We start from the raw sequence: 23,910 nt of genomic DNA, 5'->3' as shown, positions 1-23,910 counted from the left end.
GTCCTCAAGAAGGACGGAGAGAGGACTCTTACCCCCACATCAGTGAGTCCCTGGACCTGGTAGCAGGGTCTATGTGGTTCTAGTTGTTAGACTTCAAGAGCGGCTACTGGCAGGTAGGCCTTGCACCAGCGAAAAGACTGCCTTTGACAGGCAGGGGACTCTGGCAGTTCCGTGTAATGCCGTTTGGGGATGGCAACACCTCAGTAACCTTCAAACAGTTCACGGAGAAGGGTGTGGATAGCATCCCCTCCCAAGAATGCCTAATCTACCTGGATAACATGCTGGTGCACGGAGGCATCCTTCCAGGCCAGCCTTGGCTTCCTGTGGAGAGTGCTACAGCGAGTGACCGCGGCTAGACTCAAGCTGCACCTAGGCAAGTGCCGCTTCATGAGGCAGGAGGTCATCTTCCTGGGCCACCGGGTTGGGAGAGAAGGCATAAGCACCAAACCTGACAAGGTGACTGCTGTTCGAGAGTGGCCCACCCCCACCAACCAAAAGTGACTCTGAGGATTCCTGGGCCTGGCCTCCTACTATCGCTGCTTTGTCCAGGACTTCGCCAGCACTGTCCTCCTGATCTGCAGTACAGGACCACCTCCTGCATCCCCCGCGCTCTAGATGTTGTGCTGAAAACTTCGCACCCCTGCCGAGATAGTGTTCAGCCGGCCACTGCGCCACTTCGCTGAATCACCCGGACTGGAGTATGCCAGGCTGCTACAGGACCACTTGGAGGTGGCCCACGGCTTCAACAGGAACCAGTTGCAGGCTGTGGGCTGCCGGAAGACAACAAACTACAACACCAGGGCACGAGGGAGGCACTTCATAGCGGGGGAGCTGGTCTGGGTGAACAGCTCCCAATTGAAGCGGGGCTTCTTCCCCAAGCTAGACAGCCACTGGCTAGGACCTTGCAGGGTTCTAGAGTGCATCTGGGAGGTCGTATATAGGATCCAGCTTCCACCCGGAGGATGGCGGGTGGTACTCCACTGGGATTGATTCGCTTCCTATAGTAGAGGGGACCAGGTGCAGCCTGTATGGTAGCAACTACCCCCCCTTACCCGACAGTCCTGCTCCGCCACCCTTCAACTCTGGCCCTGCCCTGCCTGACAATCCCCCACCACCTGGACTTGACAGACCCTGATGCCAACACAGATCCACATGTCGATTTCTGGACTTTGTCTGTCCCCTCAGAGATGAGGGACTTTAAGGGGGGAGCTGTATACTGACCCTGGGTCTGCTGTAACAGCGCTAGGGAAGGTTCTGTGACCCAGAGTCAAAGGTTCAATTGCAGTAGGTGTTCAGGGACATCAGAGACAGGAGAACTGCCACCAATCAGAAGCTTGGACCAAGTGGACCCAGTTGCAACATTGTTCTCACAAATCAAGATAAGATGTTGCAACAATCAAGGGCTCAAGCGCGGGAAGTCGTGTATGTTTGGTATTGATGGCTGGTGCACTAGGGACGTGGCCTGGATGTGTGTGGGGGGGGGGGGCATAAGTAGTGGGCTGCTGAGATGAAAGAGAGCTGAAGAGCAGAACTGGAGAAGAAACAGTAAAAAGGGAGCCTTAGAGAAGCAGAGCAAAGAGAACCAAGAAAGAAACCAGAGACTGCATTTAGTTGGCTATAGTACATGGCCAGAACAGTGCGTTTTGGATTTTCTTTTATTATTTTCTCAATCTCAGTAGCACTACGCTGCTCAGCTGTAGCTGTACCATTGGCTGGTATAGCAGCATGTTTTACCTGTTAAGTGTAGAGTCCTTGGTTAATAAACTGCTGCATTCAAGAACTGGCAATATCTGTGTGAGCCTGCCTTTATTTCCCTGCAACACTACAATGTATTTCAGTTATTTAAGAACCTTGGGTCCCGCTTGGATAAGATTTGTTTTTACTTTGAATATGTTGATATGTGGTGCAATTAACCTTAGACACAAAACATAATTTATATAGGTCTGGCATATCGTCCTTGAAACTAATTGTACAGAACCAGAGTCTTCATTTGCAGAGACGGACTTTGTTCCTCACATGTACCTTGTATGGCTCTCCGAAGAGAGGGTAATCAACATTAAAGCTTTCCTCATCCTGCTGGGACTCCTGGGATCTCCTCTCCTGCTCCCTCCTCCTCATTGTGTTTCGGTCTTGTTTGTATAGGCTGTGGCAGAAGGCAAAAGAAAACAACAACCAAAAAAATGAACAAAATGCAAATCGATCAACAGGGGTCAATGTGACTCCCAGGGACTGCAGCTGGCAGATGAATCACACAATTTTCTGATCCAATCAAACACATAAAGAAGCAGAGGTCTCCTGACACTAACATTTCCTTCATGTAGCTAACTGGTAATTACAAACACTATATTTTAATCTGTGCTGGATGCCAGTTAGTAATTAGAAATTGCTTATAATTAGAATTACATATAGTCCAGGCGGGGATAAAATCTTCAATATGTTTCACATTTTTGTGTTAACGGTCTTTCCCACACATGACAATTATTTTGATCGCAAATGCATTTTGTAATAGATACAGATGTTCAAAGTCCACACAGTCGCTGGGTACTTCCGTCTCCAACACTACACAAACAACTGATCTTTTAACCCTAGTCTTAACAAGCTATTGACTCATAATCCATTCTGGAAATAAAAAGGAGACTTCTATCTCTAACTTCCTGTCAAAATCAGAGGCAGTAAATCACTAAGGAATGGTCACACACACACACACACACACACACACCAAAAACCATTTAAACACCTTAAAACAAAGATTGGTTTTTCTACTTTTATGCGTCTTTCCATTTGAGGGTGGTATAGGAGGTATGAATGGGACTCCCAGAGAGCAAGTTGGTCACCGGCCGGCTGCAGCTGCAGGCAGAGGTGCAAGTCTCGGTGACAGTGCAGCGGTGTCTGGTCCACCAGAGAGAGCAGAACAGGTCTGGTCCACCAGGGGAATGACCCAGGGTGGTACATGGGGCAGTGACCTGGGACAGAAGTCGAGACACAAAGATCGGTTGTCTGGGAGCACGGGTTGAGGCAGCTAACTTATAGGCACCAGATTGGGACAGCAGCTGTTCTGGCTTGCTCTGAACCTCTGCCTTTTCCCACTAAGTTTGTGTCCCAGTCTAGTTCTGGGCAATTTGCTTTCATGCCTATACCGCAAGCAAAAAGAGCACCACTCTGCACTGTCCCAGGCCAATCTGGACTGGTCTGTCTCTCAGTGGTCCCGATGGACCCAGCCAATCACCTCTGTCATGGGGTTTACAGCTTCTATCAGGTGGGAGCGGCGTGTAGTCTCCCTGCGACGCAGGTGGGAGTGGTGTGTAGTCTCCTGGCGACGCAGGTGGGAGCGACGTGTAGTATCCCGCTGTTGCAGGGGGCTGGTGCAGCTCTCCCTCCCTTGCAGGGGGCTGATGCTGCTCTTCCTTTGGTGGGGCTTCTCCCACCAATGCTGGACACTTGAGAGCCAACGGCAATGGCAGGTATTCCTCCCACGCCGGTGGAGGTGAAACCAGCAGGCATTCTCCCTCTGCTGGTGGAGGTGGGAACAGCAGGAATTCTTCCTGTGCTGGTGGAGTCTTGGGCTGTGGACGCTCTGCCTTCCCCTTCTGGGGCCGAGGACGCACCGACTCCCCCTTTGTGGGCTGTAAACGCCTCTGTTCCCCCCCTTCTGGGCGCTGGATGTTCTGGCTCCTCCCCCTCAGGAGTAGGACAACTGGGATCCTCATCCTCTGGCTCCTGTTCTGGGCAGTCCTCGTCCTCATGCCCATAGTGCACCGCCTTGGCTCCTTCTGCTTTCTCCTCACCTTTCTTCTTCTCTGCCTCCTTCCTCCTGGGCTGGTTCCTCCTCTTCCTCTTGGTAGGGACGACGCACTACCTTGTGCCCGAACTTCCCACAGGCAAGGCATCAGCCTTGATTCGAGGCCAACGAGGAGGTCCTCCAGCTCATTGCAGCGGTCTTCCCAGACCCAGTTTTCCATTTTTGTTGTCCCAGTTCTTACACCACATGTAACAGGATGACGTGTGTGGTGAGGTCAGACCAGAAATGAACACACACTGCACTGCAAGGGGATATGGCGAGTGAAATGAATGAGCTGCTGCGCGGTTTATTAAATACAGAAAAATAAAAGGGGACAAACAGACACAAACAAGTACCATGGTGGTTCTCCAGCACGTGGTAACAATTGTTATTGCTTATTTTAGTTTTTACCTCCTCTCCACACCCGTTCTCCACTCACCGAACACACAACCCCGACTGAGTGAAAACATGCTGCTTTTATACAGTTGTACCAAGACTCGATCGCTAATCAATCATTCAACTGGAGTCTCGGTACAACTGCACGTGAATTTACTTAGTGCAATTCCCATGCTCACAAACATTTTACCTGCACGTGAAGTGCTGTGCAATCCTCGTGCCTAAATACAAATATACATTTTAAACACTCGTGCTCAGAAACCATATTACATCCCGTGTACCAACTATAATACACTAACATTAACACACCACACGCAACATATAACAAAGAAATACACACAGGGTGGGGCAACATTGCCACAGGCAGCCATTTTGGATCAGAGATCAGTGTCAAGAGCACTCACACATTAAGCATGTCGTGTTCATAGAAGTGTAAATATGAGGTTAGTACCACAAGTGGTTTCAGAGTTCTGTCAACATGGCAAACGGCACAAAGGGGTTCATTTTATTGGATAGTCACTGCAGAACAACATTATAGAACACTGTAGTTTAGCTAGGGTTGCCACCTGTCTAGGTTTGACCTGGACAGTCCGGGAATTGGCATCGGTGTCCAGATGGCAGGAATTAAAAACCCAAAACGCCCTAATGTCCGGTTTTAAGTGAAATGCTTAAAAAAAATTTGCCAATCTTTAATACTTTCTTTGACATACCATACATAACGGGATATTTTGGAATAGAATTTATTGAGCCTTTATTGGCAGTTTGGATTGGATCATCAATAATACTTCCAGCAATCAGAGTGTTGCACACATACAGCGTGCGATCCCGCCTTCTGGCAGACTGGAGGTATGCAGCACAGAAGTGCATGCTGGGCAAGGGAAAGAATGTGTCAGATGTCAAAGTGAATATATGAAAATGGCAGTGAGTGATGAATCCAATTGCTTAAAAAAAAAAATTAACAGACCGGACATTTCCATCAATGGATTTAGGAAATTTGGAATTTGTGATGTGATCAGCAACTCCGAGGTTGTATAAACTGCGCCTGCTACTGTGGTACCTGTAGGTTAAGGTTTTGTGTTTTTTTTTATTTTTTTTATTACTATTATTATTTTACAAGGGGTTAATTAAGTGGCAGCCAAAATTGTTTATGTAAGACTGCAAGAAGAAAATCTGTAACAATGAATCAAAGCTGCTTTGGATTGTTATTGTCAATACGTGTAAATCCTACTATCGCAGTCCTTAAACAATACGTTCAAATAAATTAGTTCTGCACCGTATATAAAAAGCTGATTTTGCCAGTGTTTGCTAGATATTTAACCAGTTTTAAATTTAAAGCGTTTTAGTTTCGGCTTTGTTGTTTAAGTTTTCACATGTGTAATACTGTCCTACAATTACTACATGAGGCTGCGATTATTCTACTTAGCAAATGCCCATTGTTAAAGTGTACTGCAGTTAGTAATCCTATCCAATTACTGAGATCTTAATTGAAGGGCCATCTAAGAATGATAAATATTGTAACTCTGTTTTAGAAGGCCGCCTTTGTTGTTCTCCAAGTTGCTGCAGTGACACTGTAGATGCTATAACTAGTTACTGTAGAGTAGACCCTGTTTTAGCAGACACATTTGATAAAGTAAACATGTTTTCTTTAATTAAAAATAGAAATACAAAACTCACATTTTTCTTTGTGAACGTGCCAAGTGATAAATGCCAATTCAAAAACCATCAAAATCTACCAAGGTAGCAAATCTGCAAATGTAATACCAGCCAAAATTTCCAGTTATACGGTACATTATTTGCTTAAAGGATTTCCACTATCTTATTAGAAATGTACTGTTTAGTACTGATCTGTACATTCTACTGTGCCCCCAGCATTTGAATAATGCTTTACATTACATTGATCTGCGTGTGATTAAATACATAACCTTTACAGTAAAATATGGGTTACTTACGATATATAATGGTAATTAAACCACATATATGCATGCGTGTATGTATAAACATTGCATATTTAGCGGTAGCCATTAGTAACATTGAAAAACCCAAACTAAATTTGAGTACATTGACTAATTTTGTCTCTTTTTACCGACACAGAATCAATAGTAGTGCCATAGTATTTAACGTCTATTAATAACTTTACGTACATCACTTCCTGTCTCAAAAGGAGAAATCAATAATGTAAATGCATGTTAAAACAAGATATAAAAAAACGACTGGAAGCATAATTCACTGTTATGGAATCTACTAGAATACAGGGAGACAGCTCTCACACCTGCCAAATGGAAAGAAAAAAATAATGGGAATATCATGTGTATAATTTGTAAACAATTTAAAATTTAGCACGTTGTCATCCAGAATGTACGTTTAAGAACATGTCACATATAAAATGCTGATTTACAATTATCTGGTGTGTGGGTACCAGATTAAAATAAATAAATAAATACTAGTTATGTACCCTTATTTGCAAGGGGGTATTTTGCCACAGCTCACTATATACAACTCTTAATGTGCATTTTGCAATCTTTTTTTGGTGGGGCTGGGGGTAAGCCCTCTATGTGGGCTTGGTTGGAATTTATTTTATAATGACAAAAAATAAATTACGTATGTACGATTGTAGGCTGTAAATATGTTCCATATATGTTTGTAATTGTAGTTATTATACATGTATACCATGTATGTAACACTTCATTAATATATTTATTAAGCTTTAAAAACTATGATCAAACTCCTTAACCCAATACACAATGTTTATAATTAATTGTTCAGTGAATTCCTCTAATAATGCATTCTCTGGTACTCTTGGATTGACTCCCAAATAAACACAACATGACTAGAAGTAGCCACCTTACAGCATTAAGAACATTGCATATGCATACAAATGTGTGAAGGGGGAAAAAGAGTACATTATGCATATAGTGTGTGTGTGGGGGGGGGGATTCTGACAACACTACAAATACGTTTAGGCAAAATCCATGTCAATGGTCTGTTGCCTGACAGCCCTGGTCCTGGTGGCTTCTCCGGGAGGAATATTCTGAGGAGGCTCCAGTGGTTCAAGATGAGGCACTTCCTCCTGGATTCAACACGGTACAAAGATCCACGGTTGGAGGGTCGCACTGAACCACACCACCAGATTTGTAGAGGCACCAAAACCTCATTTTGAGTAAACCAAAGGCCCGTGGATCACATTCCTAGTGGATCTGTGTGTCCTTATAGGCCTGTTCTTAGGTTTTGTGTGGATTAGGCACAGATGTTAAAAAGCCAAGGACACACTGCAAATCTGGAAATCACATAAGGAAACTTTATTGTAATATCTAATGTGCCATTTTCTATACCAAGATTTAATATATGCAATTCAAATAATCTACAGTAGAGGTTAGCTCTGACATTGTGTGTATTCAGAATTCAGGCTACAGTTGCATTGATAATTCCTGGGTAGTAACATTACACTGGGAGCAAAAAACAGTATATAATTTTAGCAATACAACAAATGTTGCATAAGGTTACAAATATTTAAAACAAGTGAATAAATCTCATTCATAACCACAAGTATAGAAAAGGCTATAATATACTAATATGAATTATCTAGGTAGTCTTACAATACTGACCTACCAATATATATGCCATCTGGTGTATTGGGTCTCTGAAATGATTACACCATTTAGGGTTTAAAAAAAACTCTGCCTTCATTGAGAGCATACATTAATAAAAGGAAGCGTCCTATTTCCAGTACAAGCAACCACCCATTTTATTTCAGTGACACTAAAACCATCAGGTTTAAAACAGTGTGAATAGATAGCAAGCCCTGCATCAAAGTTTGTGCCGTGACAGAGAAAAACCTGCCTCGTCTATTCACTAAACCAATCAGTTTGATTTAAATTATCAAAATTCATCTCCTGTAGAAATACTTTCAAACTAAATAATCAAAACTAGCTGTTCTCTTCAGTATCTCTCTGCCCCAGTTTACGTTTAAATTGCCAATTTTAATATTCTGCATTGTAGGAGAAAAGAGGGGAAAAAAACAGGAAAAAATATAAATTAGGAAAAATAAGTTATCAGAAAAATGGAGAAGTGACAAATGTATTTGTCATTTTTGGCTTTTAGGAAAACACAGACTTTACTCAGTAGATTTATCCCATCACATTGTTTCTTCGTGCCCCTTTAATACTTTCTAAAAGCACTCTGAGCGCCAAATCCTCTTATCTACTGGCTAGCAGACAGCTCACAGCTAATAGAGGAATCAGTGTCACTGCCGTCCGCCTCACTATCACTTTCTTTGCTTTCCTCCCCTGCTCCGTTTGCAGCGCCCGACTGCACAAACCGCGCTGACACCTCACTCTCTGTGCCGTTTGCTGCATTAATAATGCCTCGTTTTGCAGAGCTGTCTGCCTGTTTCATCTTCCTGCATTCACCTGCCCTTCTATCTTCTTCTGTGCTCACAGCTGTTGTTCAGTACGATCAGTACCTGACGGACCGGTTTTCCATCTCTGCTGCCGGCTCAGCAGTGAACCCCTCCTCGTCCTCGCTCTCCACTACCTGCCCCCCTTCTCTAACAGTTTCATGCAACATACCCCTCATGACCACACTCAAAACATCTCATTAGCTCGGAGGTGGCAAAAACTACAATCACAGCCATCCACCCGAAATCTAAAATCCACCTTAATTTCTTTATAAGGGTCATTAAGCAGCATGTAGAGCTGCCTTCTGAACGATACTATGTTTCTCAGCTCAGGTTTTACAGCCCAGCGGAATCACTGTTATCTCAGACGTGGTCTCCCAGCAAGTGCTCAGTTCTCTAACCAATAACTAATTTTTTTAAAAATGGCGGTATATTTCCAATCGTAGTTTTCCGAGCCAGAATGACAGGCGGTAGAACTGACTCTAAAGTTCCCTCAAATCACAAAGTCTCCCTGAACAATTCTCTGCACTAATCAGTTTGAATTAATTGTTACTTCAGAATTTGGCACTAACAGCAAATTATTTGCTTCATACATAACAAAAACAAATGTCATATATTGTATTTTTCACAGAAAACAATGAAGTGTGAAATAAAAACAAATCGTGATATGTTTACAATTGGGGGTGGGGGGGTAGAGGAGATTTAGCAAGGGAGATAATTTGCCATGACACTGGTGAGGAAAACAGTCAGCAACCACATAAGTTGATAAAACAAAAAAAAATACAATTTTCTTTTCCTTTTTTAAAGAGCAATGTGAATATAAGGAATTGCCACAAAAGTAGAACAATTTACTAATTCATTGATCGATGTGAGCCGCTAGTTTGAGTGTTAGTTTTTAGTTTGGCTGATGTATTGCAGGGAGCAGACAGGAGAAGCAATTGAAATTCAAATAATTTATTTTGAGGCCCCATAAAAATAAATGAATAAATAAAAAGCAGTTTAAACAAAAACTAAAACATAGAATTAAATCCAACTATTTATAATATCAAACCGTGGGCATAAAGGACTGTAACTTTGAGTCTTCTCTGATCAAACTAACTACTCAATAGACCAGCCTTTCTGAAACTGGGGGTCCCGACGCAAAAGGTGATCACAAAAAAACAGACATACCTTAAGATTAGGTCTTCTGATTTTCGATGTATAACCAATAAAACCCCAGACACAAAAATAAAAACACTGGAAATGGTTACTCAATTCAAGTGGACTTCACCGTTTTCCCATTAAAAAAATAAATACACTACAGTACAAAAAACTAACAAAACCACCTTTCCCAGTGCAGCTGGGCAATGTCCCTCCTTCCTGACTTGTATCTATCATGGATTTGTTCTGAATACTTTAAACCCACCCAACCTTCACAATCATTTAAGAACCAATTTGTTTGCAAGTAGGCCTACGTAACTTCCAGCTCCTAGAACTGCCTGTTGGCTGCGATAGATTAGACGCAAATTTCTGACAGTAACACGTGTTTCTTAAATATTTACATACCCCTGAAGAAGAGACTTTGAAAAGTGGAACTTGAAGAAACAGACCTTATTTACAAATCAGAAGAGTCTGATTGTGGCTGCATTGTACTCTATGGAGGAGCGTACGCGTCTGCCAGCTGACTGTGCCTGCATCCAGGAGCTGTGTTGTAAACACAGACTCAGTTCCACTGAACACTATTGTGTAAACACGTGGAAACTGGTACACACAAACCTGTAAAATGGATTTTTTTTCTAAAAAGTAATATATTATATATATAAAATACGTATAATATTAGGCACATAAGTTGTTATCCTCCCTGTTACTTCAGTTTGTCGTATTCCAATCAAAATGACTTTTCAAGATTAACTATTTCCTTCTGATATATTCCCAGTTGCATTTGTGGAATAAAATGAAGGATTGTTGTCTCCCAGGTACATTGAAAAATAAGCAACTAGGCTTTCACTGAGTTGGCATCTTGACAAATCCACAATCATAACAATCTGTCTCAGTCAGTCTTCAAAAAAAAAAAAAAAAAAAAAAAAAAATTGTGTGCTAGGAGGTGGGGGCTTCTCTTGTTTGACGCATTTACATAAATTGAATATCTTCCGTTATATTAAAAAAAAAAAAGTATTGTAATGCATGGGTCACATTGACCCATGTGGCTGCTCTAGGTAGAACTGTTTATAAAAATTTAATCATTAAGCAATTCTGGCTATCAAACGGCATAAGGATATTTAACCCTCTATTGTACCACGTCATGCACAGATAACAAATTGAGAAACACAGTCCCTTGCAGTACAAAAAAACTTTTCCAGATTGTATTGTACCCTATTAATTATCCATGACTCCTCTTCTATCCAATAAACCCTTTGGGCCTTTGGGATTAGACATGTGATCATCTTGACTGGTGAAAAAAAAAGGAAGTACACACAACTTCTGCCACCTGTCGAAGCACATGGCATAACAGCAACATGCAAAGTTCATTTTTGGGGGTATTTTTGGGCGTTAGATAAACCCAATTAAATATATATTTTAGTTTGTTTAAAGTGTTGCGACAGAGTAGAATTCATTTTCGGGATAAATAAGTAAATAAATATTAAAAAAAAACAAAAAAAACATAAGAACTGTGTGTCATTTATGACATGATTAGAAATGGTATAACTCCTGAAAATAGTGATGATAGTGATGCTAGTGGGAGTTCAGATGAGGAAAGAATAGAAGATTCTTATGTTCTTCCTGAAGAGCAAAATAACAGCAATGACAGTAGTAGTGAGGAAACTGTAGCTGAAAATTATGAAAAGCCTCTTTGGAGAACACACAGTCCATGCTCATTACCCAGCTCCCCTTTGGAAATCAAAGCTTCCTCAGGTAGATGAAGTGCATTCCCCTAATTTTTACTTTAGACAAATGCTCACGAAAGAATGTGTACAGAACATACGCCAGGGCTCTACATTTAGATTTTTAACTACTGGCCCCTCTGGCCACTGAGCTAGTGTTTTTACTGGCCCGCATGCAATTTTATCTGGCCCAATATATTTATATATTTTTTAATGAAGGTTTTTATTTTCAGTATGTTTCTAACTGTGTATGGTAACCAAAGCCTTTCAATATATGTTACTTCAGCCACTTAACATGTATAGAGCAAGTGTTCCTTGTTTTGAATTATTGACCTTATTTAAAGTAACTTGACTTCGATTCATCTGACATCAGTACTTGGTGGCTAGTTTTAATTAGTAATGTGAAACTTCGTTGGAATGTATTTTCTATTTTGGCCAGGTTATAATATTTACACTAAGATTGTTATAAATATTATTTGTTAGAATTAATCAGATGTAGAATATTTAGGTTGCTATATGGTAGGTCTTATTTTATTCTGAATACACTACAGCAAAAATTATTATTTGGTGGTTTGTGTAATATTATGCTACTGTTGCTTTAATGGGAGGAGATACGCGCTGTGACACTGCTGCTCATTGAGTTCTGTGTATTTAAATTCAGTAAACAAAAGAAAAAAAAAACTTGTGCCTAAGGAAATAGGGTACAGAGCTAAGAAATCTCATCTTGGACATTGTTTGAACACTTTGTGAACCTGGCTAAACTTTACCAGCTTACACGGTTATGCTGTCTGCTTGTGCACACGCATTTGCCTTTTTCTCTTGGTAGCGTAAGGGACCAGGGGTAAGTTTGGGTAATCGAATACACAAAAAGGTTTTACCCTGTGTATTCAAATAGGAAACTATTCTAAATTCCCATCCCTACAATAATAAACACTATTAATACAATATTCATAACACAAAATACTAACAATCCTTCTCGGAGCGTTGTCGCTTGTGTAGCCTCTCCCAAGTCAGCGCCAATCTTGCCGAGTGATAACAGCGAGTCCTGGAAAGACTGTGAATGGCAATTTTGACCTAAACACATCGGATCCCAAATCAGAAAGTTAGACAATTTGATTGCGTATCTGGGTATCCATCGGGACATCTTACTGTGAAACTGGATATGATGTAAACGAAATTTTGAATTCACAACAAATAAAGCTGTTGCTTTATCTGTAAGTCTGGAAAACTGATGCCAAACATGGCAAAACGTTTCCTTTGTCATAATGAAGCCTCCACTCTAAATGTCAGTCTTCCTTTTTTTTCATAATTACAATCTTTATGATTTATTGATTTCAGCGCTTTCCTTTTGTCTTATTGATTGCTTAGTTGTACAAAACCCTATTTGTAAAAGATTTGCTGCAGGAACGAGTAGAGACGAAAGTGAAACTAAAAATATACAGGATCAGTGAAAGCAATTTGCGCAGCCTGACCTGTATTATTGTGTTCATGATTTTGTTGTGTAAACCTTTTATTTTGTTCTGCATGCAGTGTTTTTGTTAAACATTTTATTTTATTTTTGTATTTAAATAAATGGCGTGCAGCGTCTTTTTGACCTGCAGTACTGCCTTTGTGATTTTGGATCCTGCATTTGGCCTGATGCCACCACACTCTGTGATTCAAAGGGCATTGCGTACAACTTTGATCTTTACTGTGGGAAAACGTCCCCAGTAAATGGAATGCCTGATCTAGGTGCCAGTAGCAATATTGTCTTGAAACTGGCTAACATCATACCCAATATTTAATATCAAAACTTCAAATTGTATCGTGACAATTGGTTCACAAGCATAGGCCTAGAAGTGGACTTGGCAAAGAGAGGGATATATTGCTTGGGCACAGTAAGATTGAATAAGTTAAAAGGGATGCACACTGAAAACTGATGCTGAGCTTAAACTAGGACGAGGATCATGACGAAAAACTCGCATCAGTTGACGGAGTGCAGTTGATTGCATGCAAATGGCAAGAAAATCGATCTGTAATTTTGTTGAGTACATTTTCTGGCATCTACCCCGTTTCCAGTGTAAGATGGGACAAAAAAAAAAAAAAAAAAAAAAAAAAACACACAACTAGAACAAAAATTGATGTCCAATGTCCATCTTCTGTATTGATGTACAACAAGTCAGTCAATGGGTGGCACAGACTTGATGGACTCACTGATTGCACTATACAGCACCAAAGAAATGGTCAGGTCAAAGAAATGGTACCTGCATATCTTTTTCCATTTTATGGATATGCTTTGTGCGAATGCATGGTTGCTCTATAGAAGAGACGATCAGGCTTTGAAATTGCCAAAGACAGAAATACTGCTCCCTGGCCTCACTTGGTAGAGAAGGAAGATGCAAAAATTTGGGGTGTAATGGCCAAACAAGGGTGAAATGCCAAGAATGTGCAGTACACGTATGTTTCACACTAAAGAAAAACTGTTTCTTGGTGTTCCATGAAACTTAAGGTGTGACTTAACTTCTGAAAATATAAATAAAATAATAATACAATAAAAATAATAACGAAAACTACTGAAATTAACTTGTATGCTCAATATATTAATTTGATGTTTGAAATGTGATGCTTTTTAAACTATGAATTAAAAAAAAAAAAACACACACACACTTTTAGATTTCATACTTTCCATGGATGTGTACATCTTACTACTCTATACAATAAATGTTATTTCCATGGTTTGTACCTTTAACATGTAATATAAGTAATAATGTATATATCATTTCATTATATTAAACTCTTAATAATGTATAATGTACATAAGGTCAACAGGTTTTAGAAACCTGACTTTCAATTTTTATTGGAAATTTCGCCGTTTAATGTTTTAAATGTACTTGAATTAACGAGGCTTCACCAGTTTTAGAACACCTCCACTTTTCAATTTTTATTGAAATTTACACAGTTTAATGTTTCAATGTACTCTGAAATTAAAGCATAGAACAAATAAACAATTGGAGATCATGGAATCGTTTTGTTTAACAAAATTGAATATAAATTTGACTCAAAGTAGCCACCTTTTCCAGATATAACAGCCGAACACACTCGTGGCATTCTTTCTCCAATGGAAATCAAATATTGTTCGGAAAGTTCTTCCCAACACTTGCAGAAGTTCCTACAAATGTGTTGCACTTGTAGGTTGCTTTGCTTTCACCCTTCTGTCCAGTTCATCCCAAACCAGCTCAATGGGGTTTAAGTCTGGAGACTGCGCTGGCCATTCCATGATTTGAAGCCTACCATCTTGTTCTTGTCTGCTAAGGTAGTTCTGACATAGCCTGGAGGTATGTTTTGGGTCATTATCTTGCTGTAGGATGAACCCCTGACCAACTAGACGTATACTAGAGGGTATTGCATGGCGCTGCAAAATGCTGTGGTAGCCGTTTTGGTTCAGGGTGCCACTCACTCTGTGCAAGTCGCCGACTCTGGATCCAGCAAAAGAGCCCCAGACCATTACACTTCCTCCTCCATGTTTGACAGTTGGTGTCACACACCGAGGAACCATCCTTTCACCTACTCGACGGCGTACAAAAACCCTGCATGATGAACCGAAGATTTCAAATTTTGATTCACAAGGTCCATAAGACCTTCTTCCAGTCTTCAGTAGTCCATTGGAGGGACTTCATGGCCCAGGCAAGCCTCTTTCTTATTTTGCCATCTTAGCAATGGCTTTCTTACTGCCACTCAACCTGTCAAACCTGCAGCTTGAAGTCTTCTCTTTACAGTTGAAACTGAGACTTGCTTACTTTGACCAGTGTTAAGCTGTGCTTGAAGCTGTTGTCCTGTGAGCTGCCTATCACGCAAGCTGTTGACTCTCACAAACTTGTCTTCTGATTCTGTTGAGGAAACGGGAGTTTCCTCCCGTTTCCAAGTGCCTTTTGATGGTGTAGGAAACTGTACTCACCGACACCTTGGCTTTCTTTGCAATTTCTCTAAAGGAAAGACCTACACTTTTAAGGGTTATAATGGTCTGTCTGTCTTCCTTTGTTAATTGCCTTTTTCTCGCCATTATGATAGCAATAAACATTCTTCCTGCAGTACAATACTGTCCAAATAATGCTTGAGAGGGTGTAGTAACACAGTCTGTTCCAACACTGCTTTTATACAGACAGAGGGTTTGTAAGTAATCAACAAAAGTTGGGACACCTGTAGGAATTGTTAGCATCCACTTTCAAAGCTTAATTTACTTCCATTGCTGCAGAACAGCTGTAAGTTGTTAACCCATTACTTGTTCCCTGAAAAAGGCCTTTTTGTATAACTCTGAAATGTACATTATTTTTCAGTTTTTGGTCACCTAAACTTTTTTAACCTCTGGCAGTTTACCGCTTACCTTTGTACCATTTCAGGTTATTCACTGGACTTGAACTGCTTAAATTTCAATAAAAACTGGAAAAATGGGGGTGCTCAAACTTATGACCGGTAGTATAGTTATTAAATGAATCCTTGGGTACAGTAAAGTTGTTTTGTCAGTTAATCACAATGCGTGCATGTCACAAAGACGGCCGAAGTGTGCGGCGTCAGAATCAGGAAGGAATGAAATACACAACAGACAGGATGAAATGATGATGGCGCCTGCTTGCGCCGGTTTATTGCAAAATAAAAGGGTTAAACAAACAAACAAACAGAAACAGGACACGGCACTTTATGATAAAATAAATAGACAAACAAAAACGGACTATGCTTAACAAAACACGATGCATGGACAGACACACTAACAAACACGGTGAGCAGATAAATACAAGTATCGTGCTGGTCCCACCAGCACGCAATAGCAATTGATATTTTAACTCTCCCCTCTCTCCCATTCTCCACTCACTGAACACCCAACCGCGAAACGTGAAAACGTGCATCTATATATACTATTGTGCTGGGATTCAATTACTAATTAATTATTCACTTGAATCCCAGCACGTGAATTAATTATGTGCAACCTCGTGCTCACATATTAACTACTTTAAATGTACGTGAAGTGATGTACAATCCCGTGCCTAAATACAAATATACATTTTAAACAAGCAGGGTCAACTGCTGCAGGGAAAAGGGAGTTTATTTCTCAAACTGGCCATTTGAAGACCTGTGGAAGCCAAACGCATAGAAATGAAGTGCACATCTACCCTGACACCACATTAGCCAGAGGAATGCATTACTGAACTCCCTCCCTCCCTCTGACCAGCCCCCCTGCCTCTGCCATCTGTCTGCTCCAGCTCATCCAAAACTCTGCTGCTCGCCTTGTCTTTTCCCTACCTCGTTTCTCCCGCTGCACCGCTGCTCTGCACCGGCTCCCTATTGCTGCTCGCATCCAATTCAAACCTCTTGTATTCGCCTATCATGGTCGTCACCTTTCTGCTCCCTCCTATCTCCAGACTATCTTTCCTCCCTTCACCCCCTCTGCTCCTCCACCACTGGCAAGTTAGCTGTACCACCCCCCCCACCTCCATTCCCGCACTTCCAGAGCCCACTCCTTCTCAACCCTTGTTCCTCAGTGGTGAAATGACCTACCCACGGATATCAGGACTCCTCAGTCCCTGACCACCTTCCAGTGCCTCCTCAAAGCACACCTGTTAGACAGCATCTGTAAACATCACAACTCTCAACTATACTGGACTATATGGCACACAGTTGTACCAGTACTTTAATCAGCTTGTACTTGTACTGAACTGCTCCATACCTTGCTGTACTCTACTACTACTCTTAATTATAACTACTTTACTCTTATAGGTATCTGTATTCACATTTTTGTAATTGCTCTTACTTGAAATCATTCTCATCCATTCATAGTACTTAATATGTGCTCATAGTGTATTTTACTTGTATAAAACATATTTTTAATACAAGTTAACTGCTCTTAGTCGAACCCGCTCTTACATGTAATTTACTGTAATCTATTTTTTGTGTTATTTGAATGATCTTTTACTACTGACTATTGTACTTTAGTGATCTTATCTGGGATGTGATATTCTGAAATGTGATACATTACAATTTGATACTTTGTACTGTGATATTTTACAATAATTCACCCTGGATAATGGCATCTTCAAAATACAAGACACAACTGAATAATGCATCAGTGCCAAATGTCAATTGTGATGGAAACTAGCATGCCTATTTGTTTTACAACAAATCTCTCAAGACTTACTGTAACGTGCCACCACCTCCATTATATCCGTCGCCAGGGATATCCTCCCAGCGGTAAAAACTATACCAGAACTGCACCGGATTTTGGAGAATGGTCTCACTTTGTGTACTTATTGTACCAAACATCTCTTGTGCGAATCAAATACCTAGATCAGGATTCATTAATCACAAGGCGACATGCATTTCTAGTGGTATTTGGCTTATTTTTAAAAGTGCTCATTTATGACTGTCAGTTGTATTTGAGATATTTAAAATCAATGATCTGGAACTGGTTTAAGGTTTGTTTGCAACTTCAGAATAAAACGATGTAATGACCAATAAAACATTTACATTTGCCATGTCGTGTTTATAAAGTTGCAAAATTAGAGATTACATAAAACAGCATATATATATATATATATATATATATATATATATATATATATATATACACACACACACACACACACACACACACACACACACACACACAGTGGCTTGAGAAAGTATTGACCCCCCTTGGCATTTTTCCTATTTTGTTGCCTTACAACCTGGAATTAAGATAGATTTTTATTTGGATTTCATGTAATGGACATACACAAAATAGTCCAAACTGGTGAAGTGAAATGAAAAAAATAACTTGTTTCAAAAAATTCTAAAAAATAAATAACGGAAAAGTGGTGCGTGCATATGTATTCACCCCCTTTGCTATTAAATAAGATCTGGTGCAAGCAATTACCTTCAGAAGTCACATAATTAGTTAAATAAAGTCCACCTATGTGCAATCTAAGTGTCACATGATCTCAGTATATATACACAACTGTTCTGAAAGGCCCCAGAGTCTGCAACACCACTAAGCAAGGGGCACCACCAAGCAAGTGGCACCATGAAGACCAAGGAGCTCTCCAAACAGGTCAGGGACAAAGTTGTGGAGAAGTACAGATCAGGGTTGGGTTATAAAAAAAATATCTGAAACACCATTAAAGCCATTATTAAAATATGGCACCACAACAAACCTGGCAAGAGAGGGCCGCCCACCAAAACTCACAGACCTGGCATTAATCAGAGAGGCAACAAAGAGACCAAAGATAACCCTGAAGGAGCTGTAAAGCTCCACAACGGAGATTGGAGTATCTGTCCATAGGACCACTTTAAGCCGTACGCTCCACAGAGCTGGGCTTTACGGAAAAGAGGCCAGAAAAAAGCCATTGATTAAAGACAAAAATAAGCAAACAACATTTGGTGTTTGCCAAAAGGCATGTGGGAGACTCCCCAAACATATGGAAGAAGGTACTCTGGTCAGATGAGACTAAAATTGAGCTTTTTGGCCAGCAAGGAAAACGCTATGTCTGGCACAAACCCAACACTTCTCATCACCCTGAGAACACCATCCCCACAGTGAAGCATGGTGGTGGCAGCATCATGCTGTGGGGATGTTTTTCATTGGCAGGGACTGGGAAACTGGTCAGAATTGAAGGAATGATGGATGGAGCTAAATACAGGGAAATTCTTGAGGGAAACCTGTTTCAGTCTTCCGGAGATTTGAGACTGGGACTGAGGTTCACCTTCCAGCAGGACAATGACCCTAAGCATACTGCTAAAGCAACACTCGAGGGGAAACATTTAAATGTCTTGGAATGGCCTAGTCAAAGCCCAGACCTCAATCCAATTGAGAATCTGTGGTATGACTTAAAGATTGCTGTACACCAGCAGAACCCATCCAACTTGAAGGAGCTGGAGCAGTTTTGCCTTGAAGAATGGGCAAAAATCCCAGTGGCTAGATGTGCCAAGCTTATAGATACATACCCCAAGAGACTTGCAGCTGTAATTGCTGCAAAAGGTGGCTCTACAAAGTATTGACTTTGGGGGGGTGAATACTTATGCACACTCAAGTTTTCTGTTTTTTTGTCTTATTTCTTGTTTGTTTCACAATAAAAAATATTTTGCATCTTCAAAGTGGTAGGCATATTGTGTAACTCAAATGATACAAACCCCCAAAAAATCAATTAATTCCAGGTTGTAAGGCAACAAAATAGGAAAAATGCCAAGGGGGGGTCAATACTTTCGCAAGCCACTGTATATATATATATATATATATATACACACACACACACACACACACACACACACACACACACACACACACACACACACACACACACACACACACACACAATCGTTAAAAACAAGTCCCAGCAAATAAGCCTCATTACCAACAGATACCGTGCCAACCATTTACAATTTAAAAATAACTGGCAGACATTTATTTCTCTGTATCAACAAAAAGTCAGACTTAAGTAAATTTCAATTTGTTTGCCGACTCCAGCATTCAAGGAGGATGAAGACAGAGACAGTTCAACACCAGAACCGCTTACAAAAATAGAGAACGAAATGGAAACTTACAAGGCACCTGTTCCTCAGTTGCACTGATATTTACAGAATAGAAGCCAACAGGAAAGAACTAAATACAATAAAAGCTTACTGCGTGGGCTACCTTGGTTTTAAATAATTGGGCAACACAAACAAAAAAAGGTCACATTGACTGAAAAACTCAGTGTTAAAGCATTTAAATTGCCGAAGTGAAAACCACAGCTGGTGAACTGAGCCAGCTTGAACAGTTTTTAAAATTCTCACACTGAGGGACACTCCCTGAACATCATTACAGGCACCAGTTTCAAACAGGCAAACAGTGTTTCTTTCTGTCCTAAAAATGTACAAGCGGCATCAAAAAGACAAATCTCAACATCACCCTCCTACATCACAAATAGATTTAAACACACTGAGGTAAATCGCCTGCTGTCTCCCCTTGCAGCTCTATAAAGTGTGGCTGGACATACAGCTAAACATGGCCAGACGTGGTAGAACGGGATTGCGAGAACTCAAACCCACCTTATTTATAATAAAGCCAGATGAAAGTAAAATGAAAAATACAAGACTATTATATAACAAAGCCACAAAAAAACCCACAAAATAAAAAAAAATAAACACAAAAGCTACGTCGAGATAAAGAGCAGCACAGAGGTTGTATGTATGCTTTAATCAAGAAACTCCATGTGCCCCGTGTTGTCCTTTAAAAATATTTGTCAAAGCTACCCCCAAATGCTCCTGCTTTTTTTTTTTTTTTTTTTTTTTTTTTTTTTTTTTTTTTTTATCTACACACCAGACTGCTTCCACAGGAATTTCTGGACACCCAGGACGTAATGTACACAATGGAGCCTATGGGTATCCATCACTCACCTGGAAGCCCTGACTTAGTAAAGAGGCCAATGTAACCCACAGGTACACAAATCATGGACGCTAAGGAAATAATGTCTGTTACTGGCCATTTTAAGAGGCTATTGGGTTGCGTCTAATGAAAACAGGAAAACCTGGAGCGATATCCTCTCTGGTGCATCTTGACTCAAAAAAATTAGGAGCCTCAAAAAAGTATTCAGCAAACTATGCCACCTACTGGACAATCTGTAAAATTGTGCAACCAGCCACTTAATTTAGTGAACTGCACATTTCCTGGCACAGTTCAATTCATCAATTAGTTTATTGTTTGTTTATTTAACATATTGGGACTACAATAGCTATATTGAAACACAGCATAGTAGTAGTAGAAAAATAAATATATTTCATTTTAAAATTGAAGATTGTGTGTGTATATTTATTCTATAAAATATATTAACAATTGCGTGTTACAATTCCACAGGAGTTTGACATAATTACACAACTATTATTATTATTATTATTATTATTTAGCAGACGCCTTTATCCAAGGCTTCTTACAGAGACTACTGTGTATAAACTGCATCAGCTTCACAGTCACTTACAACACCATCTCACCCACAAATTGAGCACAAGGAGGTTAAGTGACTTGCTCAGGGTCACACACCGAGTCAGTGGCTGAGCTGAGATTTGAACTGGGGACCTCCTGGTTAAAAGCCCTTTTATTAACCACATCACCTCCTAAATAACCAGATGTCTCTCAAATTGTACTGAACTGTGGCGATTTTGGTTACTGTACTTCCCACTGCACTTATGAAAGGTCAGGCAGGTAGATTATAATACACGTAGCAAAAAAATATCAGTGCCTTGTACACTGCTCAATTAAACAGGCCCATAGTGGATATCATGACTTAATATTGTACAAAGTGATCAAACAGTCCTAGGAAAACAAAGAATATAGCACAGAATTTCCCACAGAAGTCACCCTTATGTTTTTCCTCTGCAAATACATACATGGTGGTGGTTTAGGTTAGATAAACTGATATTAGATGTCAGATACTGAAGGGTGAAATTGATAGCACAAATTATAATACAATTCTACTGCCCCTCAGCAAGCAATACAATAATGCCAAAAGAAAAAAATATCACTTACAAAAGTGAAAATTACAAAAACAAGATTAAATGTTGTTAGTTAAGAAGCCCGATTTAAATTGATACCAAACATTCAATTACAGAAACCCTTCTAATTGCTGAGATTCTTTAAAAGGTAGAGTTGAGAAAAACTGATTCCATGTCTTTCTAATTTAGTCTACCACAATGACTCAAAAAGAAACAGCTGATGAAAGAAAAATTCTATTGTTTTGTTTGGTGTGTTTGAAAGGGTTATGAAAACACAGCAGTGTGACACTTAAATGAATTTGAAATAACAATGCGATTCTCGGGTTGTATGATTACCTATTCATTTGTCAACAAGTTATTCTATCCTTGTTCCTGTGATTATAAAACATCACTTGCATTTACTGGATCAATATTTTCAATATCTCATCGCCCAAATTAAAAAAAAAAAAAAAAAAAAAAAAAAAAAAAAAGCGTATTGAAAAATAACTTGAAGTAGAGCTGATTGAATGATGCTTAGCTTATTTTAAAACACACTGTGTTGAAAATTTAAAGTACAGGTGTATGCATTCCAGGCAGCTATGACAAACCGGAATCGCCGACTATTTCTTATGTATGCACCGACTAATTGAGGCTTGAATGAAATATGTATTTGTAATGTATGATTTTACATCCAGCCCCACAGCGAATCATCACTTCAAGGTGAACTCCAATGTATGCGTTGATACAGAACAGCAGCCGAACAAGCACTGCTGCGCTTCTACCTCTTACTACCGGTAACTGCAACAATTAACCAAAATGATCATTCTACCACGGCACCATTCTGTATTGCAAACAATACGGTATCATGTTAACTATCTTGGAGTTGCAAATGCACCAGTGAATGATGCAAACAGACAAAAAAGTTATGGCACGTGAAAGCATCATAAATCTTCATATCTGTTATGCCATCACATGAACATTGTCTTAATTTTCAAATGGTATTTAAAAGGCAACCTTTACTCACCTCATTGACTCTAAAACACAGCGCTGTGAGAAGTGCGAGTCATAGTTGCCCATTTTACAAGTTCCATAAATATCCAGATTATTTTATCTACACTGTTTGACAGTGTTTCCTAAACGGGTGTAGATACTCCACACACGGTGCCGAAACAGAATCACATGACTTTTCAATTTGAAAGCGGGGACGGGGGGGGACGGGGGGTTAAATTATGCGCAAGTAAAATCTTCAATGCAATAATATCAACACATTTGTACTTACGAAAAAGCACAAGGAATGCAACATTAAAAAAAAAAAAAAAAAAAAATTGCATTTAATGGCAAAATATTTCCTCCCACATTAAGTTTGCATGTGGCGTATGCCCAGGTACCGGCCGTGTGTGTTATTGTAATACGTGTGCCTCTTAATAGGGTTAAATGATATAATTAGCGCGCATGTTAATGGGCTTGTTTTCACGGTTTGATTTATTTTATTCACTATGATTATTTTATATTTTACTTTTGCTTTTCATTGCATTGATTGTATGTTATGTATATTTTAGTTTGTATATTTTCTTTATGAGCTGTTTAATTTGTTTCCACGTGCACATCCAAATTGCATTCCTGCCTCAATTGTTTGTTAAACTATCTACCCGTTCAAGTGAATTAATCCCAATAGTCCTCACTGATGCCTATTTCGTTCCCACACTGTAGCTAATTACTAAGTCACACAAATTAAGGGATTGTTCTGACCCAGGAAGAAAGAAAGAGGATATAATGGTACCGGTGTAGTGTTAGAAAGTGGTACATCGTCAGAACGTGACACATGCAGAATGGAACGCAAAAGGGTAGTGTAATAAGCTCAATTTAAAGTAATGATAAAGTGACATAGTAGAGGAAACAACTGGAAGTGGAAGTAAGATGTGGAAGCCAAATTATAGAGGCAGCAAGTAAGAGTCAATGAAAGAGTTTAGAAGCAATTCAGCACATTTATATATTATATATATAACCACTACCATTATATATATATATAT

General features: G+C 39.9%; 1 protein-coding gene across 1 annotated transcript in view; it reads right to left on the bottom strand.

Annotated features, from left to right (window-relative positions):
• Nucleotides 1-22,975, bottom strand: part of LOC121320485 (AF4/FMR2 family member 1-like) — a 55,359-nt gene extending 32,384 nt beyond the window's left edge. The window contains exons 1-2 of the mRNA XM_041258852.1: nt 22,905-22,975; nt 2,023-2,143 (exon numbers count right to left, since the gene is read on the bottom strand). Coding sequence (XP_041114786.1) covers nt 2,023-2,143; nt 22,905-22,957 — 174 coding nt within the window. The 5' untranslated portion in view covers nt 22,958-22,975. The remainder of the gene's footprint in view (nt 1-2,022; nt 2,144-22,904) is intronic.
• Between the last annotated feature and the right edge of the window lie 935 nt (nt 22,976-23,910).

The sequence above is a fragment of the Polyodon spathula genome, chromosome 9 (assembly GCF_017654505.1).
Source record: "Polyodon spathula isolate WHYD16114869_AA chromosome 9, ASM1765450v1, whole genome shotgun sequence".
Lineage (NCBI taxonomy): Eukaryota > Metazoa > Chordata > Actinopteri > Acipenseriformes > Polyodontidae > Polyodon > Polyodon spathula.
Note: the sequence above shows the minus strand (reverse complement) of the source record. Positions and strands in the feature narration are given on the sequence as shown.